The sequence below is a fragment of the Dermacentor albipictus genome, chromosome 2, assembly GCF_038994185.2.
Source record: "Dermacentor albipictus isolate Rhodes 1998 colony chromosome 2, USDA_Dalb.pri_finalv2, whole genome shotgun sequence".
In the NCBI taxonomy this organism is placed as follows: domain Eukaryota; kingdom Metazoa; phylum Arthropoda; class Arachnida; order Ixodida; family Ixodidae; genus Dermacentor; species Dermacentor albipictus.
Window position 1 is genome coordinate 21,789,030 of NC_091822.1, and position 24,409 is coordinate 21,813,438.

At 44.6% G+C, this 24,409-nt stretch overlaps 1 protein-coding gene across 4 annotated transcripts in view; it reads right to left on the reverse strand.

Annotated features, from left to right (window-relative positions):
• LOC135897947 (general transcription factor 3C polypeptide 3-like) overlaps positions 1-24,409 on the reverse strand; it is a 291,263-nt gene that overhangs the window by 198,113 nt on the left and 68,741 nt on the right. For all 4 annotated transcript variants that reach the window (XM_065426657.2, XM_065426656.1, XM_065426655.2 and 1 more), the window contains 2 exons: positions 10,271-10,432; positions 1,332-1,419 (listed from right to left, as the gene is read on the reverse strand). In XM_065426657.2, coding sequence (XP_065282729.1) covers positions 1,332-1,419; positions 10,271-10,432 — 250 coding nt within the window. The remainder of the gene's footprint in view (positions 1-1,331; positions 1,420-10,270; positions 10,433-24,409) is intronic.

Here is a 24,409-nt window from a genome sequence, read left to right on the forward strand (position 1 = left end):
CACAGAAGACCCCCTCCTCTCCATGTACGGCGCTGCCCCGACAGATGGCGCGCCACGCGCGCATTGGAGCTGCGAGGACCATTGCGAGGCGGTTCGCGGCCCCGACTCCCTCTCCCCTGACAACGCTTCGCCTTGCTCCCTCTGCAGAATCAAGCGTCCTTCCTTTCTTTAGATCGCTATCTGTCTATCTCTCTGCCTGTGCCGATCACGACGTTTGGCTGGCGTGCATCATTTCCCCCTCCGGGATACCGAGTTCTTCGGTTCGTTCCGCTTGCTCAGGCGCACGTTTCATTGCTGCGCCGAACGCCGCGTTGCTCGACCATATGGCTCGGCGCTCACCGCGTCCGATGCGGGGCACCTCGTAAGTGATGGCTGCCCTGTAGCCCACTGTCTTACACCCCTTGGCGGGTCGACGGTTCCACTCTTGAAGGCGAAGCTTAAGCGTCCACCAATTTTTCTGCTCACCACTGTAGTACAAAGCAAGGTGCACATAAATCTAATGCGCACCACATCTTATAACACTAAACAAAATGTATCGTGCCTCTCATTATAGCAATCACAAGATGAAAACTGTAGAGTAAACCTCCGCAGAATGGAAGGCCATTTGAATATAATGTCCACTGTCGTCAATCTAAAACAGATTTCTATCACTGTATATGGACTACAACATGTTGGCTCTCTATGCAGACCACTTTGATATCTTGCATTTCTTGAACAACTCGACAACCATCACAAATGAAATAAAGGCATACAGCTAGACTATAACCAATTTCCTAGCTGATCCTGTAATGCATGCAATTAATGAAATACTCAAAAACATGAGACGGAACTCAGCTGTTGTATCAAGTACAATAACGTATCTTTTGAATGAGCCTTTATGATTAAATCCTGAAGGCTGAACATCGTCACCACTATCCTACATAAAAAACTTGTTCTGCTGCCATCTTGTGATGACAATGATGCTGCCTCCGATGGTAGGCTAATGCACATGCCAAGATTTTGATTCATTATGTGATTAGAAGGTGCAGGCGAGTTACAGTCTATTTGGAAGAAAGGTATGCCTTAGAATCAAGTTCCAGGCGATTATTGAGGTCGAGACCTTTGGTTGTAATCAAATTATTTGAAAAACCAATTCAACTGGAGTCGAATTAATGGATGTCTACTATATACTCCTGTAGCACAAGAGCCTTGCCTTCCTCAATTAATCCAGCTGATGTCAAGCCACATAAATGCCGAAGAATTAAAAAAGCAAATGACTAAGGTTGCACTCCTGACGTGTCAGGAAAGAGGGCACCTCACAAAGTCATTATTTTGCTGGCATGCCATGGTACCTTCGGAGGAAACGTCGGCAGGGAATTTCTTGATGGCGTTGAGAAGCACCTGAGTGGCTGCAGCCAGGTTTCCCCTCTGGTGATGCACCTGCACATAGGTTCGTTAGGGGTGGGCTGCAAATACTATTCGAAACTATTGAATAATAAATCAAATATTGTTACATTCTATTCAGTCCTCAAAGCAAATTGTCGCTACTGACAAGCAAGAATTTTTTTCTAATACGGTCAACCTCACTTATAACGACACTGGTTTTAACAATACAGTATATTGTCATGTGTCTTCAAAGAGGACTGGTGACGTTTAGTGAGGGAAGCAGACTCCTGAAAAACGTGGTGGGGCCTAGCTATCGGGTGGGCAGAGTAGCACACGCAATTCTTTTTTCTTGTCCTTGCGTGCCCCTTCTCTTGCAATGTGCCCACTACTGCAGGCGCCATTTGCCCCCTTCCTCGAAAAAGAGCATGGGCTCGAAGCTTATGAAGCGGTGCAAGAAAAGGAGGAGGAAACAAGAAACATGGGCAAGGCAGGTGCTCGCGCAATGAACACAGTGACAGCTACAGGAAAGATGAAAGTAAAGCAGTGATGAAGCATGACATGCACAGTCTCAATAAACAGAGAGGTAACTGCATTAGCAGCCCATATGAGTGTAAATATAAAAAATGAAGAAATGAAGAAAAAAAATAATCACGAACGCGCCACATATGGTTTCACACATACGACGTGAACGATATCAGGGCTATGTTGTTGTCTGCACCGTGTTTGAGCCGTGCTGTCCAGAACGACTTCCCAGTCCACGTCACTAATGCAGTGCAGCACTTAGCATGGGCCAAAATACCAGCTGAGCAAGTTTTTACTAAGGCCGTGGTGGCAAACAGGAGTCCGCACCCACACTTGGTCACTGGGGTTGTAGCACATTTGTCTATGGCTTATGTTATAATGCAGTGCATCTGCGTGCCGCTGCTGGCCGATGTGCAGCCACGCAAGCTGGCGAGCTACCTCAGCGCGGTGAGCAAATTTTACTGCGTCAGTAGTTAGGCACTCGTCGTCTTGACATAGAAGCATAGCGTCCAGCATCATTTGAATTTCGCAGCTGTAAAAGAGACGAAATGGTGTGAAGCACGTCGTTTTGTCATATGTAAGAGGCATGGGGGCACACAAAAGAAAAGAACAGGACGATGTGCACCAACCGGTCCGAACGGCACGAGCCGTTGAGGCGCGTGACGCGAGGTGTGATCGGAGGAGAAGCGGCACCAAGGGGGGTCCTGACTATTTTTAGTTTTCAGTAAAATCTTTATGAGGTGGGAAAATGTCTGTAGAAAAGAATCACTCTCGTTTTACGTTTTACAAAGCTTGGCATGGATTTCTTTAAAAAGAGTCATTTCACTAAAGGTGGAAAAGAGCATTTTGGAAAAGAGCACGGCGTTAACAAATTTTTCAGAAATCCCCTGCTGACTTCTTATAGTTTCAATGTAAAAACAGTTCAGTACTATGAACTTCAGAATAACAAACATTTCAGAATAACAATCGTTATTCAGTTTCCCTGTGATGTTAACAATGCCTCAGTACTACAAATTAATATTCCAAAATCTGGGGATTCTTAGATTTCCATGTAACCTTTTTAGGCAGCTGAAACAGTAGGCTAGCACACGACAAGGTGCAGAGAGCAGACGTCGCGATGCACGGGTTCGGAAAACCTGAGACGGCGCCCGAGGAAAAAAGAATGCGAGCGAGCGGAGGCGACGACCCATCAGGTTTTGCGAGCGCAAGCTTTGCTCAGAAAGGAGTTGCCGAGCAATGGAGGCGCAACATGCCTTTTTCCACCCATCTTTCTGTGGCCGTACCAGATACCCATGCAGTAAAATGTAACCTCCATACTCTAGGGGATGCCACACAGTCGCACTTTGCACTTTCCAGATGGTGTCGTTTATGCACGCTTGCGCATTGACATAGTTCATGTTTCCATCTCGAGCGAGACAGCTGCGGTGTCCACAGCAAGAAATGTGAAAAACGACAAAAAGCAAGAAACATTTCGTTTTGGAGGTGGCATGCGCGTACCTTTTGTTGGTAGTTTTCTCGGCATCAGCATCTGTTTTACCTGCGTCACTCTTATTATACAGTCAGAGTCAAAGTCTGGTGAATAGGCAGCATCCCGAGACTTGCTGCTGCTCGATCCATTCATAAGATCAGCTGCCAATGCAGTGGAATCATGACATCTGCGATCTTTGGAAGAGCGTGCACCACTCCCGAAGGTGGCCATTTTTGCTTTCTACTTTGACGATTGCGAAAGTTTGGAGTGCACTCAAAAATTAACGCCTGGCCTGAAAAAATCTAACTGCTTAGAAAACAAAAGTATAGTTCTCCTTCAGGTCCAATGGTACGGTGCGTAAGGTAAGCGGCGCATAAGGTCTCTAAAGCAGCATTTCAAACAATCAATAGTGGGCGGCCATTTTTGCTTTCTGCTTTGCGATCGTGAAATGTCAAAGCGCGTTCAAAAATTACTGCCTGGTCGGAAAAAAGCGAGCTGCTTAGCTAACAAAAAATATAGTTCTCCTCCTTCACATCCAATAGCGCAGTGTGTCCGTTAGCGGCACAGGAGGTCTTGAAAGTGATGTCTCAAACTATCGTTAGTGGGCTAACTACGCCCAAAGGGCGCGGTATGGAATGAGTTAGTTGTATCGCTTACTGATCAGAAGGACCTACCCTAATGACTCAGTACATTTGTACAAAATTGTCAAAATCGTTCCAGGGTTCCAATAAGCGAGGATACCAACAGTCAGCTGAAATAATCACTGGCATGCGCACCACCAAATGGCCGATCACAGTGATGCGCATGCATAGTCGGCCTTGGACATCACCGATGATGTGGTGTAAAATGGAAGAGTCTTATCCCTGAACGAGAATCCTAAAGTTCATGTGTGGTTTTCGTCTGCAACGTATTGATCAAATAATGTATGTCCTGTAGTGAAGTGCATAGTGATATCGCCTTGCTTAGTAACTCAGGGGACCAATTGCAATGCATGCTCACTGACCTGGACAGGCAAAGCAGACGGGTGGGTCTAAAAATTAATCTGCAGAAAACTAAAGTAATGTTTAACAGTCACGGAAGAGAACAGCAGTTTACGATAGGTAGCAAGGCACTGGAAGTGGTAAGGGAATACATCTACTTAGGGCAGGTAGTGACCGTGGATCCAGATCATGAGACTGAAATAACCAGAAGAATAAGAATGGGCTGGGGTGTGTTTGGCAGGCATTCTCAGATCATGAACAGCAGGTTGCCATTATCCCTCAAGAGAATAATGTATAACAGCTGTGTCTTACCAGTACTCACGTATGGGGCAGAAACCTGGAGGCTTACGAAAAGGGTTCTACTTAAATTGAGGACGACGCAACGAGCTATGGAAAGAAGTATGATGGGTGTAACTTTAAGGGATAAGAAAAGAGCAGACTGGGTGAGGGAACAAACGCGACTTAATGACATCTTAGTTGAAATCAAGAAAAAGAAATGGGCAGGACATGTAATGAGGAGGGAAGATAACCAATGGTCATTAAGGGTTACGGACTGGATTCCAAGGGAAGGGAAGCGTGGCAGGGGGCAACAGAAAGTTAGGTGGGTGGATGAGATTAAGAAGTTTGATGAGATTAAGAAGATTAAGAAGAAACAACGCTATGACCTTCGTCACCGTGATGTCCATTTTGTGCCCGGCACCCTCATGTTGCTGTGGTCACCATCGCGTAAGGTTAGCCTTTGTGAGAAACTGCTTTCCTGTTATACAGGCCCCTATCGCATGCTCCGCCAAGTGACCGATGTCACCTATGAAATTGTTTTAGCCACGCCCACTACGTCCTCCGCTGTGACTACCAGTGACATTGTCCACGTCGCCTGACTCAAGCCCTACAACTCTCCACGCGCCTTGGATATCTAACAGCACCGTGACGGCGTTTTTGCCGCCGGGGGTAGTATTATGATATTATCGGGAGATACCCAAGAGACGAGCCGCCGCTAGAATAACGAAGTTGATCTGTGCCTTAGCGTGGGCGAGTGTCAGCCTGGCTGTCTGCTTCTAGTGCAAATAGCCTGTAAATAGCCTCTTTCGTTTGTGTCTTTCTACACGTAACATTCGTAACAATATGTACTCAATGTGCTTCTCCCAAGATAGCTTAGTGGCTATGTGTACTCCTAAATACGACGTCACATTTTCTAGCACTGAACCTTCGAGACAGTAGTTGTAAACATTATTACAATTTGCATTACATTAAATTCTCATTACCTTGCATTTGTTAGTATTAAGGTGGATGTTCCATGAAGCACACCAAGCCGAAATATTGTCAAGGTCAGACTGAAGCACCGTACTGTCATAACTATTAGAAATTACCCAGTAAATCATGCAATCATCGGCAAACAGTTTAATAGAGGAGTTAATAAAATTAGGCAAGTCATTTATGTAAATGAGAAAAAGCAACGGGCCAAGAATCTTTCTGGTGATACATCATTATCTTAACCAAAAATGGGGAAAGTCACCTGCCTCCCAGGGACATGTCATCATTTTATTCTAACTTCGGAAGCGTTGTCGTCAAGTGGGACACTTTACTTTCAATTCTTGCGTTGCTGATGCAATTGTGCCGATAAAAACCTGGCTGTCTAATAAAATCTGCAATGACGAGTTATTTGTTTGGGAAAAGAACTACGTAATTTACCATCACGATCGTGATGACAAAAATGGAGGTGGTGTGTTCGTTGCTGTTACTGATAACTTAAAGTCTAGTGTTGTTGCAGTTAGCACAAACAGAATTTATTTGTGTCTGTACTCATATAAACCATCAAAGTGTTCTTTCTATTCTGTGCATGTTATCGACCACCAGGCTCGGCACCTACCTTCTGCGATGATCTGCATGATATACTAAACCAATTGGTGTTGCAGTTTTCACATTCAGCAATATTCCTTCTCCAAAAGTTACTACCAAAAATTAGCTTGTCTGGGCCCTCCCCTGTCGCGGAAGGATCATGCGAAAGCCAATCATTCCTTAAACTGTGCCTGAACTTTAATCTCACATAACTTGTATTAACACCTATTAGATCTGAGACCACAGCGTCTAACGCTTTAGACTTAATACTCACTACTGAGCTTCAACTTATGAATTCCATTGATTACTTTCCCGGCGTAGGCTTCATTCATTTCACCATCAAACAGCATGTCTCTCCTGCTGTTAGAAAGCTTAAATTGATCAAAAATTATGCGAGATGGAATTATGCTGGAATTAACAGCGAACTCTGATTATTATTGAGGAATATATCCCTTCATTCTTTGATTGCACAGTTGAAGAAAACTGGAAATTACTCAAGAACAGTCATATTACTAGTAGCTAAATATGCATCGGCTAGTAAGATTTTTTTACAGGCCCCAAAGCAAATTTTGGTTATACGCTGGAAGTTGTTACGTGTCCTCTAGGGAGCATTCTGCCGCAAAATTTTTTCAAATCAGCTCACTAATAGTCGAGATAGAAATATTTTAATGCCCCAAAACTATGATTTCAGCAGGCGGGCTCCACTGCCAAGTGAGACTCTCTCTCCACTCGCCCCGTCAAGCCTCTGCAAATTTCTTCCTGCGTTCTCCCATACCGGACCTCGAGGATTGCGTGACGCACATGTCATGGGCCCCGCTTTCATTTCTTTTTTCTTCTCGCTTTCTTTTTCTCTATCTTTTTTTTTTTCGGCGTTGCGCATTTTTGTTGACGGCATTGTGCGCGAACACTTGTGGTTGTCTTGTTTCGCCCAGCGCACGATTTTGCGCGCTGTGCGAAAGGACACATGACTAGCGGTATAGTTCAGTGCTACATGAATATTGAGGCAGAACAAGTGGATCGCAGAGCATGATCACGTGCTGGTACACGGTAGAAAATGGCATTGTTTCGGTACCTGCGCACATGACTGCACGACAATGAGAACAAGCAGGCGAAGCGGAATTACATCTCTCTTGCTTCGGTGCGAAGTAAAACTGTTTGCGTGTTTTATTATTTCTATAAACTTCAATTCATCAATTCAAGGAATACATCACACAAATAACAGATGTTGCCTTCAATAATTCTCAGAGTCACGTGTCACCACGAGTGACGTCACACTACAGACATGACTATGTAGGCTCAGGAACCTGAGTATGTCACTGTCTGGCTTGGACCATGATCGCCGCGTGGGAAAGGGAAAACAGCATTCGGATTGAAATTTTAGACCTTTCCATGGTGCGTAGCGATGCAATACGTTGCAGACACGATCATTAGTGCACATTGTATGCTCTGCACTTATCAGCTCAATATGGCCAGACCTGGTGAGGGGCCCTTCAAAGAAGCGCTCGCCTTGGTTTTCAATTACTCTCAAAAGAATGTTGTACAAGAAAAAACAACTTTTTCATCTTGCAAAGGAGGACAGAACTTGTTGGTGCACATATAGCGAACCTTTGCGCACTTACAGAACTGTGATAAGGAAAGCTAAGCATGTTTTTTTCGATAACACATTACCTTCGCTTCTTTCAACAAACCCAAACAAGTTTTCGACGACAATCAAGCCTGCAAAGAAAAACGCCATATCCCTCACAGACGCTGATGGCCATGTCATGACCAGTGAAGACTGCTGTGCAGTACTAAATACCTTCGCGAATGCATTTACTGGAGTTCACGCTGCCCTAACACTGCACTTACACAAACGCAATTTTTTTCCTATGGACCCAGTTATTATTGAATTTACAGGAAATTTTGAAGTTAATCCAGGACTTGAAACAGTCGTCTAGCGGCGGCATTGACGAAATTATTTCAAAACTTTTGAAAATCACTGCAGTATATTCATATGTCTTTCTTATGTACCTCTTCACCCAATCTCTTAAAAATTAAATTATGGGGTTTTACGTGCCAAAACCACTTTCTGATTATGAGGCACGCCGTAGTGGAGGACTCCGGAAATTTTGACTACCTGGGGTTCTTTAACGTGCACCTAAATCTAAGTACACGGGTGTCTTCGCATTTCACCCCCATCGAAATGCGGCCGCTGTGGCCGGGATTCGATCCCGCGACCTCGTGCTCAGCAGCCTAACACCATAGCCACTGAGCAACCACGGCGGGTTCACCCAATCTCTTGAAAGTACATCATCAGCTGCAGATTGGAAGGCAGGGAAAGTCGTTCCTTTTTTAACCTATTACCCATTATAACCTATTAATTATAGACCTTTTTCACAAACAAGCATTCCCTGCAAACTTCTTGAGCATGTAATCTACTCAAACCTTGTCTCCTTTCTAGAATTTAAGTGATTCTTCACTCCTTCTCAGCATGGTTTCTGTAAAAGTTACTCCTGTGAAACACAATTATTATCCTTCATTAATAACTTAGCTTCCTCTTTAGACAAAGGACTACTAGTTGATTGCATCTTCCTAGACTTTGCCAAGGCATTTGATAAGGTTCCACACCAACTGCTGTTCATTAAAAATCAGTGCCCTAAATAGAGATCCTAACATACTGAAGTGGATTCAATGCTTTCTTACTAACCGTACGCAATTTGTTAGTGCAAATCATTTGGTATCGTAGCATTGTGCAGTTCTATCAGGCGTACCACAGAGCTCCGTCTTAGGACCATTGCTATTTCTAATATATATCAATGACCTCCCCGGCGCAATTAACTCTTCAATTAAACTCTTCGCAGATTACTACATCCTTTACCGTGAGATAAGAAATTCACAGGACTCTTTCATTCTGCAGACTGACCTGGACATGATCTGCAACTGGTGTTCCAAGTGGCAAATGGTCCTTAATCCAACTAAATGCAAAGTAACGGCAGCTTCTCGGCAGTCTAACCCATCCAACACTTTCTGGTACAAAATTAACGAAGTTCATCTTGAAACAGTTCCCTCGCATAAGTATCTAAGTACCTTGGTGTATACGAGGCTAATAACCTCTCCTGGCATGCACATATCTCCAAAATCACCAGTAACGCAAATAAAATGCTAGGCTACATATGCAGGAGTCTTTCACAGGCCCCACGACACTTGAAACTGCTTCTGTACAAAACACTCATTAGACCGAAGCTAGAGTATGCCTCATCTGTGTGGGATCCTGGACAACAAACACTAACAGATAGCATCGAATCAGCACAAAACCGATCAGCTTGTTTCGTTGTTTATAATTATTCACGCGGAGCTAGTAATAAAGTCAAGCCTAGGCCTTGACAATTTACAAATTAGACGAAAAATATTCTGTCTCTGTTTATTCCACAAAATTTTCTTTCAGAACAAACTGTTAAAGCAAGAACTTTTGAAGGAACCAGCTTATGTGTGTTCCAGAATCGATCACCCGCAAAAAGTCTTCGTTCCCTTTAGTCGAACAAATGCATTCTTTGACTATTTTTTGTCCAAGACAATTACTGAGTGAAACCACCTTCCCTCGTCAATCACTTGCATAGAAGACATAATGATTTTCAAGGCTGCCATTAGTGATTACATACTTGACACAAGTTGAGTAACAATATCTTCACTAATACTTTGTTTGGCATTTGTTGTTTTCCATTTGCTTTATTTGAGTGTCCTTGTTACATGCTAAGTCTAACATTTCTTAGGAATTCTTTCTTTTCGTGTTAATGCTTTGTTGTTTCTGATGTTTTTCTTTATGTGCATTCTACCCATCCCCTTTATAACACCCAATGGGCCTTCAGGGTATTGTAAATAAATAAATAAATATTGGTTTTTCGAAGTAAATTTAAATTCCTTCACTTTTAAATAATGTAAGCACTGCACCCAATGAATTTGGACCCAAATTTAAGAAAAAAAGGTGTGAACCTCACGTAGGATCATCAGCAGCTACCATTCTCCGCTCCCTAGCTCTGATGTTCCGACCAAGACCATGCACATTGGCCTCCCACGACCCGCATAGCAGAGGTCCTGGCAGGCAGTCCCATTGGTCACCTACCTTGGCCAGCTCACGGGAGAGCTTGAGGCAGGCATCCCCGTGGCCCATCTGCTGTACCAAGGCCGTGCAGCATGCAAGTGCCCTCTGTTGGTTGCCGACCTGTTCGTACAGGGAGCACAGCTCGAAGCGCAGCTCCACATTGGAAGGGTCCGCACGCACCGCCTACGTGCAACACAAATAGAACACATGTCACATTGTTAAAGGGGCCTTGAAACACTTTGTATTGAACTTGAGAAATGCATTTGCAGTTAAACTTGACTATGCCAGAAACACCCTACAGCAATAAGTAGGTGAATGCGTTCAGCAGAAGTGGAGTTATTGGCAATCAAAAATCGCCTTTGATCCCTTTTGGGGTGCTCCTGCTTCAATGCCTTGCACTGCGAAGGCTATGGTGGAGTGAGGTGTGCCCACAACACTCCGGCTGTCGAACATCACCATGGCGCGAAGTTCAAGTTTTATTTTGGATGTTCACATAGGAACCATCATTTTTAATTTTGGCACCTACGATGCTGCTGTCTTCAGTGAGTCGCAGTGCACTGGGCCAAGCGGGCTCACTGCAACACCCCTTGGCGGCTGCAATGCAACATGGCAGGCTGTAGCTGCACAGCATTTGCTTTATGCATGACAGGGCTGCAGAGCGTGCTGACCGTGTCTGGCCAAAGCCGGTCCGTGGTGCGGACCGGCTTTGTAAGCACCAGCTCAACCGACTGGACAGTAGTTACATTTAAATTGCACATTTTGAAGTGCTCAATACAAAGTGATGTGTGCCAAGGCCAGGGGTGGCCAGGAGTGAGCGCACGCTGGCAGGCGTACATGTGGTCTGCCCTTAAGTTTTTCATGGTTCAAGGTTAGCTGAGTGTTGAAAACTAATTGAAATCAGCGAGACCGAATGGCTACAACACTGATAAGCAGGGTGACCAAAGCTTAATTCCTACGTGGCAGCCCTGGTGTGAGCGGACAACGGTCGCCTTCTTCCAGAAGTGTGTAATCTTATCCAAATTCGAAAGCAGATTTGCGCTTAGTTCAGCCTGTTTATTAAACTGTGTAAATATAGAGTGAAACCTCATCACACGAACACCACATTAAAAAACTTTTCAGGTTAACAAACTTTTTAGAAGTCTCCTGCTGGCTGCTGACAGTTTCGATGTAACAATATTTCAGCCCTACGTAATTCAGAATAAGAAATTTTTCAGGATAACCATCATTATTCAGTTTTCATGCCATGTTAACAATGCCTCAGTACTACGAAGTAACATCCTGAAATCTGGCGATTTCTCAAGTTTCACTGTATCCTTCATGGCAACCGGAAGACTAGGCCAGCAGACGACAAGGCAAAGAAAGCAAAATACCACGTCGCATAAGTTTGGAAAACTTGAGGTAACCACAGAGGATAAAAATTCTGATACTTTCTTTGTTTCTTTTTATTATTGTGGAGGTGACTAGGCTACAAGTTTTGCAAGCGCATGCTCCACCCAGACAAGTGTCGCCTAGCAACGGAGATGCGTCTCTTTCTTCTTCACCTTTCTTTCTACACATGCCTCTTCCTTCTTCCACGCTCCTTTCTGCAGCAGTACTAGCTATGTGTGTGGAGAAATGTAACCTGTGCTGGCGGGGATGCCACGGAAGCATTAATTTTCGGGCTCTCAGTGCAACGACCTTTCAGAATAACAAACGATTTGCTGCTGTCCCCTGAAGTTCATTTTATCGAGATATTCCTGTGCACAGTAACAGTAGGAAGAAACAGACTGATCCAAGCACCCTCCTTGATTGATGTCAGCTAACACCCAATAGCAGTCATCTATAGGAATCTTGCATTGCTGGCATATGCAAGCCGCCAGCAGCTTTGAAGCAGGTGAGGAGAAGGTCTCGTTTGAAAAAAAGAATGTTTAAGAAGTACGTCACTTCGTGCTCCACTATGAGCTTCACACGCTACACGACTGCAAAATTTAGCCGAGATGTTCACAGCAGTATGCTACCCACGGGACTGTGTTCTTTCACCATGCCCGAGGGGTAGTTCAGGAGCCCTTTAACAAAGCTTTCCATGAGGAGTTTTTCCTCGGCAGTATCAAATAAATTGCGCAAATGTAGACGCGAGCATGTCAGTCACACTAAGTCACATGAGCCTGTGCTGTCACGTGTAATGTGGATCCCGGCTGCTATAAAGACAGGAAGGCTTTGCTCTCTCTTTGCTCTCTTGGTTATTATTGTTGGGATTTGACTAGCAAATTGGGCTCTGTGGCGAACAAGGAGAGCCTTGTACAGTAACAGGCCATTTATTCATTAATGAATATGGTACTATTCAGCCGGGCTCACTCAGGCTCACCAGAGCTATAATCAGCAAGGCTCACTATTCTACTCAGCCAGGCTCACTCGGACTCAGACTCACCAGAATGACGCTCAGCTGAGATGACTCATCATCATTTATTTTCCCTCAAAGACGCCGATGGGACATCACATGGAGGGGAGGGGACACAGCATGAAACATTTCAGTGCTTGTTACGACATAAATGACAAAAACTGAGCAAAAACAACCAAATTAAAAGGCACAATATATAATACACCATGAACCATACATGGAAAAAATATCATGCTCAAACTCGGCAAAATTCTACTCAACCGGGTTCACACGGACTAGTTCAATCAGACCCAGAAAGGTATTCTTGGCCCAAAGATCTCACGAACTCCAGCTTCCTCTTGAATTGAACACATCAATGAGAAAAATACCGTCATATCAGGCTAATATATAGGGAAAGCAGTTATTACAAACACAAACAATTTAGAAAAGAATATGCATGGGAGTCGTTAACATACAAGAAGTTTCCTAACTTGTTGTTCATTACAATGTCTTGCAAGAACCAAATAAGCATGACGATCAACCTTGGCAGCACCGGATTTATTTCGCATAAAGATAAAATGAGCAAGAAGGACCTTTAAAGAATATGCAAACTCTTATTTGTGTGTGCATGTGTGCGGTGCACATACATTGTTGTTTCTATGGTGCGTGTGCATTTTTGACAGTTCAGGATAGATTACAGTCCTTTCTTTCTAGCACTGTACTAAATGAAGGGTTGCCTCGTAAACAAAAGTTTTCCCTACTAGAAATGTGCACAAAGAAGCTTGACTATACCTAATGCCACTTATACATAATTTACTGTAGAAACGGTGGAGGTCTAGCTCGCAATAATGCTTTTTGAGGTGTTGGACACAACACTAAGTGCTTAGAGTTTCTTAAAGGGAAGCTGAAGGGTATTCCAGAAGAAATGACTGAAAAGCTGTACGTAATGGTTTTCAACCCTGCAAATTCGAATATTGCATCGAAATTGAGTGAAAGAAAGCGCAAACAGAATTAATTTCGACGAAAAGTGCAGCAGCAGACTCGGGGCAGCTCGCGCGCCTCGTTTCCGCCTGTGATTGATCGGGCGTCTCGTGACGTCAACAATGGTGTTCGCCCGGACCGACCGTTGCGGCTACACATGAAGCACGGTGCAAGGTGGTTTGGCGCTGTTGTTTTGCCGAGACGGTAATGGTAAATTTCGAGACCTTGCGTTTCTCTGAGGAGTTCGGCGTTGCTCCCTACATGTACGAACCAACTGCGAAGAGCTGGCCTCTCCAAGAAGCAAAAGATGCTGGTAGCAAGCAGTGCTTTTGACGCGAACGAAAGCGAAGTGTTAGCATCTCCTCGTGTTAGAAATGTTCTTTGGTGATTATGTTTTTTGCAAAGCTGCATTCAGCGATCCAATGAGTTCGTTTCGGGTCAAACAAAAGTACTGTTATGTTCCTGCATGACTCCTCGTGGAACGTAAGCGGGGATGCGATCGTCGGCATTTGTGCGCTGCTCCAAAGCTGTCGGCTATCTACACAAACGGTTTACATGCAGGAAAAGTTTTCCGGCTCTTGTAGCACGTGTAGTGACCTTCATCAGTGCGCCATCGGCATGCTGCTCGAAACCAGAGCCGTAAAGGCGATGAATTCCGTCGGCTATGTGAGACGGCCGGTTTCTCTTTGTGCGCGAGAGAAGGGGGAACACAGTGTCCTGGCGTGTGTCGGCTTTCAAACACATGCAAACTTTACACTTGCACTGCGTTATGGTAGCTGCATGCAGGCTGTTTCGCAACACATGTGCGAATAGGAAATTAATGGCAGTTTGCGACGAAACCTGCGTCAAGGGTGGGAGATAAACATGCACCTTCCGTTCAGCGTGCTAACATGAAGGCGCCACCAGTAAATCAAAATCCAGGTTTGGACAAGTTCCTGTAATCATAAGATCTTCCAAGACCAGTTACCATCCGTCCGCCCGCACCCGTCTCGTCTTTGTGTGTTCGTTGCCCTGACCTTTTCGCGCTGCATTTAGAAAGCCTGCTAGCAGCAAGTCGTACTCACACTCATTCATGCATTATTGATAAACTCTGGTAGTTAACGTCGTCACAACATGGTTAGAGCAAAGCACTGTTGTTCTTGAGCGCCTGAAATGCTTTCGATTCACAGCAGCCTCCCACTTAGCTGAAAGCTTCTTGTCTTGCGTGAAGTAATGAAACATCGGAACATCGTGGCGGCTGCTGTTCATGCAACCGTAGGCTGCAGAGAACACTGGCATAATCGGCCCACCACTTCAATTGATGCTGCGCATGTCAACTACCACTCTACATACACACAAACAAAGGAATGCAGGGTCAAGGGAAGCAGATTATGACGGCACGCACGCAGAAACAAGTGCGGTCAGGCACGGTCGCAGAGACTGCGAAGGAACGGAACACAAGTGCTCATGTCACTACGCCGCAGTTTCCGGCCTCCGCTCGCATCGTCAGCGTCAGCAGCAGCGCGCGGCGCTCGATGGGAGGCAGAGCGACAGCGCAATTTTAACCGGCGATTACGTCGCTGCTAAGTGAAAAATCCTCCCCACAATCTTACCTTCATGGTTTATAAGGCTCCCGCATCCGCCTATGAGCATCTTATTGAAATTGACAGACTCTTCAGCTTCCCTGTAAGTCATGTTTGGTCCACAAAATCAACTGCAGTTTCGTCTATGACACTTTATACGTTCCACAAGTGCAGATGCGCAATTACAATGATGACCTTGCTGAAAACCATATTTGCTGTCAATCACGGTGAACACGAGCATCAAACACTGAGTATGGTAAAGATCTAAGAGGGAGTGTCATGCAATCATTTGAATCATAGCCATAGATATATAAAAATTAAGCTCATGGGAAATAGGCCCTCACCGCATGATGTGAAAGCAATAACTTTTATTGGCCGAGCACGTGGTATGGAGAGCGCACAACAAGGGTGCCACTAAAACCTACTGTGAATGATACAGTGTTTCAAAAAGCCCACTAACAGTGCAGGGCCTACTCCTGAAGACTCACTGCGCAGACTGGCTCTAGGGAGACTGTCGTGGGGCAGCATCATAAGAGGCCGACTTGCCAAGGCCAGCTGCTTGGTTCCATGCTCCCTGCTATTTGCATTTTCCGTCCGTCAAGGCACGCAAGCTACATTAGCGATGTTCAATCGAACCATGACTGCCGAGAGCAATGCTGAAAGTCTGCCTCACCTCGTTCTTCCCAAAGGTTGTGCTGAACACCGAGCATTTGGAAAGACCAGTTGTCCACAAAGGCAACAGTAGTACCACCCATCATAGGCAATGCCACAAGCGAAGCTTAGCAGTGCGACCAGCAAATAAGCAGTGCCACGATGTCAAGTCACGCTAAACCGAACCGCTTCTGCACGAAGGTTTGAGCATCCAAGCAAAACAAGAGAGGGTTCGAACGAACACTGAACAAAAATGGTAACTGCGCTAAAATGGAGAAACCCTGACAGCGTCGAACTTGCTTGCTTCTCATAACACCACCCACACTGCGCCTCGTTTGACCTTGGCCGTGAGAGAGATAGATAATGCTTACACAGCATGCGCTGCCAAATGGCAAGTGGCCGGATGCTTTGCGCCAAGTGTTGCCCCACTTGCAAGCCTGCTTAATGCCAAGGCAGAGGAAATACACGGAGGGGGGGGAAGCATACTGACACGGGTAAAAGTGGAGGCACGCATTCATGACGGGGAGGGAGAAATTGCAGTTGTGGTGCAGAGCGGTGCAAGCCTGCGCTTGATGTTTTTTTTTCATGAACTCGTGTGATGTATCCAGTATCATGCTGCCATGCGTACTACAAATTTAGTAATGTTCTTCCTTGCATTTAGGTTGGCAAAATAAACGTATCTTACTCAGACTCACTCTCAAAATATTTTTTTGCTTGGGACTCGCTCACCAAAATTATACTCCGCCGGACTCGGTTACAGTCACTCATCAAGCTTTTATATTATTCAGCTGGGCTCACTCACACTAAGACTCACTAAACTGCAACTCAGCCAGACTCACTGCAACTCAGACTCATCAAAGCGTTACTCAGCTGGGCTCACTTGCACTCAGACTCACTACAACTACAACTCAGCCAAACTCACTACAACTCAGACTCACTAAACTGCAACTCAGCTGTACTACAGTTAAACCTCGATATAACGAACTTCAATATAACAAAGTATTTAACTTTTCATAACCACTGGTCCATAGAACACCGTGTAATCACAACATCAATATAACGAAGTGTGTCTGTATGCAGTTTCAATGTAAAAAAATTTCACTTGTGCCGCAAAGGAATGCTGAGACAATAGATGGAAACTTCCACGGACACAGATGGTGAAATGATCAAATTGCAAGTGCCTGCTTGCAAATGAAGAAGTGAAGCCGCATTATGTTCCGTATAAAGTCCAAGATCATGAACAGCAGGTTGCCATTATCCCTCAAGAGAAAAGTATATAACAGCTGTGTCTTACCAGTACTCACATACGGGGCAGAAACCTGGAGGCTTACGAAAAGGGTTCTATTTAATTGAGGACGACGCAACGAGCTATGGAAAGAAGAATGATAGGTGTAACGTTAAGGGATAAGAAAAGAGCAGATCTGGTGAGGGAACAAAAGCGAGTTAATGACATATTAATTGAAATCAAGAAGAAGAAATGGGCATGGGCAGGGCATGTAATGAGGAGGGAAGATAATCGATGGTCATTAAGAGTTACGGACTGGATTCTAAGAAAAGGGAAGCGTAGCAGGGAGCGGCAGAAAGTTAGGTGGGCGGATGAGATTAAGAAGTTTGCAGGGACAACATGGCCGCAATCAACACATGACCGGGGTAGTTGGAGAAGTATGGGAGAGGCTTTTGCCCTGCAGTGGGCGTAACCCGGCTGCTGATGATGATGATGAAAGTCCAAGGGCGATAAGATCATATCCCGCCAAGTGCACTTTGTGCTTTAGGTGCACGTAAAAGTGTGCAGCAGAGAGAAAGAAAGATTGTGGCTTCCCGCACGAGTGCCGCCTCCTTGCCGCAAGCAAAGGGAAAGAGGGGAAAGGGAGTGAGCTCATTGTAATGTGAAAAAGTGCATGCGAGGGGCAGTGGCTGCGCATGGCTGTAAGTGCGGCTGAGCGCATACGCAGCCGCGCACCCTGTTTTATAGGTAATCAGCCGTGTGGGCAAAGAGTGCACGGCATCATGTAAGCTGTCTTCTCACATGTTTAGTATTGGAGGTTGCACAATCTTATGTTTTGGTGACTCGGAGCGAGAGGCAGACGAGGCATTCGCTCCCTGCTGCCAGCGCTTTTAATGAGAGCATCGTCCCAGTGCCGGCAACACTATCAGCTGCGGGGGCGAAGCGCACACGAGAGTGTGGCTGGCTTTGCTTTACTTCGTACCACCTATTTGAAGATATCGTCGGTGTGGCCATGAAACCGAATCATCCATCGCCCACTCCCAAATTCATCAAAATGAATAGTTTTCTCATTCAAATTTGCTTTCTTCGATTGCCTGATAATCAAAAAAATTCTGCAACCCCTTTCTGTGTAAGCAAAACCGATCGGCGACTGTACTTATGTACATAAAATGTGGAATTTTAATACAAAATTTTGATAAAGCGAAGCAAATTGCGAATTTTACCTACTTCGTTATATCGAGGTTTGACTGTACATTAAGCAACTACTTGTTAATCTATTATTAAACTATTCTGCTGTTCTTATTCTTGAGAATCAGTGCAACAGCTCAACATTGTGGAGGTTGAACTAAAACACTTAAGCTGAACGTTTACTGTAAGTCGCTCGACTGTTGCTGTCATGCGTGAACTTAATAAAACAGACAAGTTTCGGTGCACTGTAGACCAGCTCTAGCTATATTTGTCCATTGAATTAGAGCAAGCAAACATACATTCCAGAGCGTTCACTTCAGACAAAGGCGTGCGCTTACCGATTGTGATCAGTTAAAAAAATAGAGTCTCGGAGTAATGCCAGAAAGTCCCCCTCACTCCTTCCGCTCTCGTTGCCACTTTCAGTGGCTACAGATTTCAATCGGTTTAGCTACAGCCAACATCAACAGCCATTTATTAATTCAGTCACTTAAAAGTGGGCTTCGACGTACATCTGCACTAGAGAGACTTCCTGCAAGTACACTTCAAAACTTTAGACTTTGAACCCACCACGTATATGGAGTGACTTTTCTGTACTTGAACAATATGAATCTCCATTTTCTCCTTTAACCTCACATTGTCACTGCCTTGCCCTTGCCTCACGCCTGCGCTCCCTCACCTCACCATGTGACAGTGAGGGCAGATGAGGGTGAGAAAGGCCCTCAAGAGGGTGCCCATGTGTGTTTGTAAAGCAGCTTTTCAAGTTCAAGGGGGGGGATGGGGGAATAGCCTCAGACGACAACACAGTAGCACTTGCAAAGCACTTTACAGAATCTGTTCTCCTTGCTGTACTAGGTCCTAGAACCTTACCGCAGAGCCTACTGCTTGGAATGCAAAGGTAAGGGAGACATAGCTTTTAGTAAGGAACATGTCCTCAGAGATTGTTTTTGAGTTGCCCAAATAACTGAAATGTCACATGCAAACATGCCACGAGTGTGCTGAAAAAACCTTTGTCGTTTGCAAAAACACAAAAGTTTCACTCAGGCGTGAGCAATGCCACTACTTGTGTGTATCCTGCTCCGTCTGATGGCAGTGTTTTAAATGAGGACTCGGAACGAATACTCTATGCCAGAGCACAGCGCTCTGTGGTAGATTTCGCAGACTGCTCTGGATCCACCATTGGAATAATCGCACCTCGATATAATGAACATGAATATGACAAATTATCGAATGATGCAATCTCTTTCTTTTTTTCCCATTATAAGTGAATGTTGGGTATAATAAAGGCGTTTGCATGTAACATAGCTACAATGAGGTTTAACAGGCGGCAAATATAGTAAAACCTCATTCATACTTTTTAGAAAAAAATGTGAGAGAGCTTACTTAACACGAAAACATACCATCCAAAGTCACTAAAAATTTTGACAGACTCGGCTGTAGTTCGCAATGAAGTAATGTGAAGCATCGTGGGAATCGCGTTGCTGCTTCTGCAGCTTCGGCAAGCGTATGTTTGCACTCCTCAAATTCAGCCGATGTCAGCAGCTTCTTCATTTTTGGGGCAAGTTTTGATGTGCCCACTCAGTGAGGGTCATTTCGGTACCCACATGCATCAAGCTGGTGGACTAGAGACGCACTATGTAATTTTCCTATGATGCAGTGTTTCAAGACAGTGGCAGCTAACCGAAACGAAATCAACCTGCTCAGTGACACCACACCAGAGTAAAACATGACAATCTCACACCACCTGCAACAGAAAATGACGGTACGTTTGAGGGATGGCCTGCAGCGTGCAGTATGCTTCCAACGGGTCAACACCACCCATGCTGGTAAACAGATATCTGAAGATGTTTATTGTAACAGGGTTGGCGATGATAGGTGGACGTGTGGCGACCTGCGAGGAAACTTGCTGGCACTGAAAAAGGAATCGCGTGCTGGAAGGTATAGGATAAAGAAAGTAGGTGCCAGGTTTTTCACGTGACAAGGGGACAGGTACTTCGGGAAAGCTGCCATGGCAGGCGTCTAATGCTCTTGATCGCACATCTCACACCTTTTCTTGTTCACCAGTGTTCATCCAGTGGCCGGAAAACATGTCATAAGATTGCAGCTTGGTGATGTACTTAACATTGGTGCAAAAAGATGACGTTTTCCGGGAACATATCAACCGGTAAAAAAGAAGCACAATTGCGTTGGATATTTTTTCTGTTCTCGATTGCAAACGTTGGTGCCGGGAGATCGTACTAAATGGGATTATATCAACAAGGTTCTATTGTATTAATTTCTCTCAATTTGTTGGAACTTGACAATAACCAAAAGCCTATAGATGCAGACAGGATTAACAGCGGGACATTTTCCTAGCCAGCTACGGGACCCACGTCTTCAGTCTCCTCCTCGGCCTTCTCAAGCCAGCCACGCCGCATGTTAAGACGCTGGGGCAGCTGCTTAAGAACTCTTGAGAGAGTTTTGTCCCACTCACACAATGCTATGCAACAGTAACGTAAGAACATCAACTACTTCCGATCTGGTGATGATGATCATGATTTATTGGCATCCCTTCTGAAACGGGGCAGTGAAGTATGGTCACCTAGCCTGCTTAATTTAATCAGGTATGCTGTACATGTTTTCATCTAGCATTTTTGTATACATCTCCTCAATCTTTTTTTTCCCCCTTCAATATCGACCTTGTACTGCTAGCTATGACTAGGAGATCCAGTCGTATCCATCTCTTCCCTGTTTTTTTTCCAACCAATACTCTAAGCGTCTCTTGCTTATCTCGACTGCTGACAGGTCGACGTTTCCGTCCATTTTCAACCCAAGCGCTTCTGGAAGGTGTACATTATGTACTGGTCTCGCTGGGTGAATCCCTTCGCATTCGATTAGGATGATCTGAGTGGTCTCCGGATTTTTGCTGCAGCATACACATGCCTCCCGTAGTTCCGAATATTTGCTGCGGTATGTTTCTCAAGCAATCAGCTCAAGCTTCAAATAGCAAGGCCCTGCCCTTCGCGTTATCATAGAGATTTTCCCTTTTAATTTCTTTCTTCTCATTCTTGTAAATTTCCATGGTCCTTTTTGTTTACACTCTTTGCATCCAATTAACTGTCTCTGTTTCTCTCACTTTCTTTCTGATGACTCCTGGTTGTCGATTTACAATTTCAATTACCCTGTCCTTGGTTGGCAACTTTCTTGAGCTCTTCCTCCATTCTGTGTCCATGCTTTTCAAGTACAGATACATGTGCACTTTAGCTACCCATTTATTTTCATCCATGTTCCTGAGTCTTTCTTAAAAACTAATTTTGCTCTGTGCTGCCCTGACTTCAAAAGACGCCCAACCCATGTCACCTTGCAGTGCCTCATTTGTCGTTTTGCCATGGGCTTCCAAAGCCAACTGGCCCACTGATTTTTGGTTAGCTTCCAGCCCCAACAAAATATCCAATTTTAGGCACGGAATGGCATTAGCGAAAGTTAGTGCTGGCACCACGACCCCTTTCCAGATCCCACTCACCACTTCATATTTATTGTGGCCCCAAATTACCTTACATTTCATTATTGTTGCATTCTGCTTCACCTTTATTTTCAGGTTATCTTGGTGGGTGCTTGAGTAAGTCTTTCCTTCTTTTATGTATACGTCAAGGTATTTATATTTCATGACTATGGGTATGACTTGCTGTTGAACTGACACCATGTGATTACTCATCTCTTCATATAAAGATCATAATTCCCGATTTCTCAGTGCTAGTCTCGATGCATGCTATGAGCGTCCCTATTGGGACGGGGCGGTGGGTTGCACCACCAAGCTCTAGTTATTATGTTGCCTAATCACCTTTGTTGAAAAAGAAAGAAAGAAAGGAAGAAAAATGCCCACAATGAATTCCTATAACCAAACTTTCTAAACCCCTAGGCTGAACTTTCTTTTTGCACGCCTCTGTTGTTTGTCATTCCCCTTACTTTTCTTCCACCAATCTTCCAATCGCCTCTTACTAATTTCTATTGCGGACATGTTTACTTTTCCCCTGCTGTCCCTGAAACCAAGGGCTTCAAGGAGGCCAGAGGTGCCTAAATCAATCACTGGGCAGATACCTTCACATTCTAATAAAACATGCGTCATCGTTTCCCTAGCTTTACCGCGGCAAGCACATGCTTCTTCTTCCTTGTTATATGCCACTTTATACGTGCGTGTTCTAAGGCATCCGGATCTTGCTTCGAAAAGTAATGAGCTCCCCTCTGAGTTATTATGAATTGTTTCTTTCCTGATTTTGTTTTTTCCTCTTAAGTAGTTACTCATGGCAGGTTTCTTTTCCATTGCCACCACCCATGACATTATCTCAGCCTTTCTGACTTTCCACTTGACCTTCGTTGTAGCTGTGTTGCCCACCCTACAGGCCGCATACTTGCTGGTAAGCTTCCTAGTTCTTTTGCTCCACAGTGAATCAATGTTTTTCCTGTACAGATATTTCAACACTCTCCCAGCCCATTTACTTTCTTCCATATTCCTCAGTCCTTCTTCATACTCAACTTTACTGCGAGCTTCCCTCACTTCAAAACTAGTCCAGCCCATACCACCCTGCACAGCTTCATTTGTAGTCTTCCCGAGAGCGCCCAATGCGAGGCATCCCACTGACCTTTGGTTCCCATTGAGTCCTGATTGTACCCCTGATTTAAAGCAAACAAATGCATTTCCAAAAGTAAGTCCTGGAACCATTACACCTTTCCACATACCTCGGAGGAACATGAGGCAGTTGCACAGTGCCCCCTATGGCTTGGCACATGAAGCAGGTCCAAAATAGGTGCACAGCTGACTCAGCCATGTTTGGCCCAAATGTTAGAACTTGTTTAGTTCCAAATGTTAAAGAGGGGCTGCTGAAGCAAGAAGCTTGGCCTAGTTGATTCATAATTCAGAAACAGTGCTAAAACACGCACATGGAACTTTAGGGTACTATCTGTTTCAAATTAAAAAGGATGCCAGCCACAAAATAGTTACAAAGGAATTGTTGGTAGGCAAGTCAGGTGTACCTTGCGTTAAATCAGACCCAAACACACATGCATGCACAAACACACAAGCACCACTAGGCACTGTTTTATGAAAGAAAGGCATCGGACGAATGAACATATTTTATGTACGTGTTTTTCAAACCTGCATGGTTATAGGTAGCTTGAACATTGTGATATGTCATTCTTTGCGACTAATGCTATTCGCTATTTTCATTAGGCCTGTGTGTCAAAGTCTATCTCCATGGAACACAAAGAGAGTAATGTGTTGCTCTCTTTGATAGCAAGCACCCCTTCCCTCTCCATCTTCGTTTCACAAATCCTACCACTGACCACCAATCGCCTTCAACCACGAAAACAAACACCACGTAGAACATGATCCCTGGTCATCCCTCCTGCATGGAATGCTAGAAGATGTCTCTCCAGGCTCCGTTTGGTTGTTATACCCAGAAGCACAGCTACGAGGCGTGATGCTGAGGTAATCTCTGGAGCCCATGTTTTAAAGGATTGAATAAAGTGACAGTGTTGCTAAAAGTCTGCGCACCACACTGCATGTTCAATGTGCATACAATGAAGATGCTTGGAAGGGATTTGGTAGCGAAAGGTCAAGTGACAGAAGTGACTCATTTAACGTAGTGGCAGTGCGCATAACATCAAATGCAATACTCTGAAATTTTTTTCAGTGCTGTCCAGTGCACCCTCAGGCGGTGTTAATTAATACAACTGCTTGTTTGTCCTACATAGGACCTCCTGCTGCCGTGAAGTATTTTGTATCACTTGCTTGTTAGCTAGCAACAGAATGTTGTCCGCGTAAAACAAACCTGGAAGCTGCTGCTCTACTACTGTACCAGCCTGTTTGTACGAGAGATTAAACTCGATATTTTTTCCTTCAGCGCCCTTTCCATGCTCACCATGTACATCAAAGACAGCAGTGGGGATAAAAACAGGCTTTCCTCAGTCCCTTGTTGATATCAACTTCCTCCTTGCTCCTCACCCCTTCCCACTCAACACAAACGGAATTTCCTAGGTAAATCTCTCTCAAAAGCTGCAGACAATCGTCGCCTAAGCCGTTCTCTGCTAGAATATCCCACATAATGTTGCAGTCTACGTTGTCATATGATCTTGTAATGTTAAAAAAAGCTGCATATAACAGTCTCCTCTCTACTCTGGATGTTTCAATACACTGAGTAAGGACAAATAAGTTATCGTCCAGA